This window comes from Myotis brandtii, unplaced genomic scaffold, assembly GCF_000412655.1.
Source record: "Myotis brandtii unplaced genomic scaffold, ASM41265v1 scaffold67, whole genome shotgun sequence".
NCBI classification, from domain to species: Eukaryota; Metazoa; Chordata; class Mammalia; order Chiroptera; family Vespertilionidae; genus Myotis; species Myotis brandtii.
Window position 1 is genome coordinate 2,358,776 of NW_005370610.1, and position 2,502 is coordinate 2,361,277.

The following is a 2,502-nucleotide window of genomic DNA, read 5'->3' on the forward strand; positions in this document are numbered from 1 at the left end:
CCCGGGCTCCTGGAGCAGCTCGTAGCGCTCGATGCCGTTGCGACCGAAGTCGCGGTCGGTGGCGGTGGGCAGCAGGTACAGGGTGCCCACCGGCCGGTTCTCCTCCACCGTGAGGGTGAGCACGGGCGACGGGAAGGTGGGCGTGTTGTCGTTGATGTCCAGCACGATGACGCGACCCTCGAACAGGTCCACCCAGCTCTGCGAGGGCCCGATCACCGACACCTCGAAGTCCAGGAAGCACTCGTTCTCGTCGAAGATCATCTGACACTGGGGCAGCTTCTCGCGGTCAATGCGCCGCTCGCTCGTGCTCAGCTCGCCCGTGAGGTTGTCGATCTTCAGGTACTCGGAGCCCGACTCCAGGCTGAAAGTCACCTCGCCCGAGCCCGTCACGATGCCCAGGTCCGAGGCCACGTTGCCGATGCGGACGTCTGCGGGGCCCTCCTCGGCCAGCCGGGGCTGGGCGACAGCGGCAGGAGGAGGCAGCAGCCCAGGCACCAGGCGCGCGCCCATCCCGTGGTCCGCATCCTCAGCATCTTCTCGTGCTGCTGCTGCTACTGCTCCTTCTGATCACAGCCCCCTCGGCGCCCCCCCTCCTCCGGGGCCGGTCGCCAGCCCTCCTCCCAGCCCTCTCCCCTCTCCGGGAGAGGAAGAAGCGAGTGGGAGAGAAGGGAGGGGGCCGGAGCAGCGTGTAGAGTCGGCCAGGGGGAAACCAGCGACAGATCCTCCTTCTTCTTCTTTCTTTTTTTTTTTTTTTATCCTCCAGCTTCTTCCGAAAGTTATTGTTTCATAATTCATGCAATGGGTGCTAATCGCCCGCTCGCTGGCCGCCGCTCAGTCGCAGTACTCACAGTTCACGGGACACTGCGCGCCGCGGGCTCGGCCCCCCCCCCCCCTGCTCGTCTCGGCGGCTCCTCGAGTTGAGTCCAATTCACGTTCCAGTCACTCACTCCAGACCCAGCCTCTACTCCGGCAAACCGGAGTCGCTTCCAGAACCAGGCGCTGGGGTCAGCAACAAGCCAGTCTCAACTCCGACTCCGCTCCGGCAGCGGGGGAGCCAGTCCCCAGACAGAGAAGGAAAAATACCCGGCAGGTCGCTCCGGGCACCGAGCCGCGTAGACCACGCGCGTTACGGAGCGGTCCGCGTCCGGGCGCCCCCCGCGCGCCGAAGAGCAGCCCGAGCCATCTTCCGAGATGCCCGGAGAGTCCGTCTCTTCTCACCCCGGAAAGCTGTTTTTCTCTCTTTTTTTCTTAACTACTCTGCGCAAGGTCATTAGTCACCCAGCCGCCGCCTGCAACCGCCGCAGCAGTTCGCCCGCAGGGGCGAGGGCTGAGCCGAACCCACCGCGCGGGGCACAAGTTTGCGTTCGCAGCCGCAGAGTCCGCGTCTTCCCTCACCTGCCTGCGGCCCGCATGTCGGAGCACTGGGATCTGCAGCGCTGTGCGCGATTCAGGGAGGAGATTGCAGCCTCTCTCCTCTCCCTCTCTCTCCCCGCGCTCTCGATCCCTCCCCTCCCTGCCTCCCTCCCTCTCCTCACTCCTCCTCCTCCCTCCTCTCCTTTCCCCTTTCCCCTTCTCCCACTCTCTCTCCTGCGCTATCCGTTTCCTTGAGCCAGTCCCAATGCAGGCAACTCCAGCTGAACTTGATCCCTTTTGCAGTTCAAAGGTGAGCCAGCCGCGCTCTGTGTGCCGGCGACGCTGGCCGGGCGACAGCCTCTGGCCGGACTCCCCCCACGGCAATTAACAAAGATGCCCAATTCTGTCCGGATTTCCGAAGAAAAGCCAAAGGCACCGGGGAGGGGTGGGAGGGGGAGGGGGAGTCGAAGGCAGCTGCCAAGTAGCTTGGAGGAAAAAAAAAAAAAGCACCGCACACACACACACACACAAAAAAAACAGTTTGCCAAGGGGAGAAAAAGTGCCAGTCGGCTGTTGCCTCGGAAGTGCCCTGGCACGGAGGGTGAATTCTGCAGTTGTTTCGTCCCCTTTTGCGTCTGCGAGAGTCCAACCCGGCTGCTCCCGCCGCCTCTGGAGCGGCCCCGGCTCTCAGAGCCTGAATGGCAAGTGGGAAGCTCCCGCTCACTAGCCGCCAACCGGAAACCCGCAAGTTTGCCCAAAGTGGTGGTGGCTGCTGGCGGCTCCAGCTCGTCCCTGACGCTGCGGCGGCGGCGGCAATAGCAGCCCCGGCGCAGAAACTACACACTCGCTGCGAGGGGGGCGGGGGGAGGCGGGGAGGGGCGGGGGCAGAGCCAGGAGGGGGTACTCGTCAGCCCCTAGCTCGGGAAAGCCCGGCTTCCGTCCCGGGGGGCACGCTGAGTGTGCGCTGCCCTGGTCAGTCCCCCGAAGCCAGGCCCCCCACCGCCCAGGTCCCCCGCGAGGGACTTGCTTTCTCTCCCTGGAGCTTGTCAATTTCTTCCTCCCCGATGCCCGGTGCGTGTGTGAGAGGCTGGGAGCGGGATTGGTAAACCGTCCCCCCTTCTTCCTCTCCCCCTCCCCAGAGCCTGCTCC

The 2,502-nt window shown here is 64.7% G+C and overlaps 1 protein-coding gene across 1 annotated transcript in view; it reads right to left on the bottom strand.

Annotated features, from left to right (window-relative positions):
- The window catches only part of PCDH7 (protocadherin 7), a 449,456-nt gene extending 447,278 nt beyond the window's left edge, over positions 1 to 2,178 (bottom strand). Inside the window, 2 exon segments of the mRNA XM_005881151.2 lie at positions 1 to 455; positions 458 to 2,178. Of these exon segments, the coding sequence (XP_005881213.1) occupies positions 1 to 455; positions 458 to 533 (531 nt within the window). The 5' untranslated portion in view covers positions 534 to 2,178.
- Positions 2,179 to 2,502: the final 324 nt, after the last annotated feature.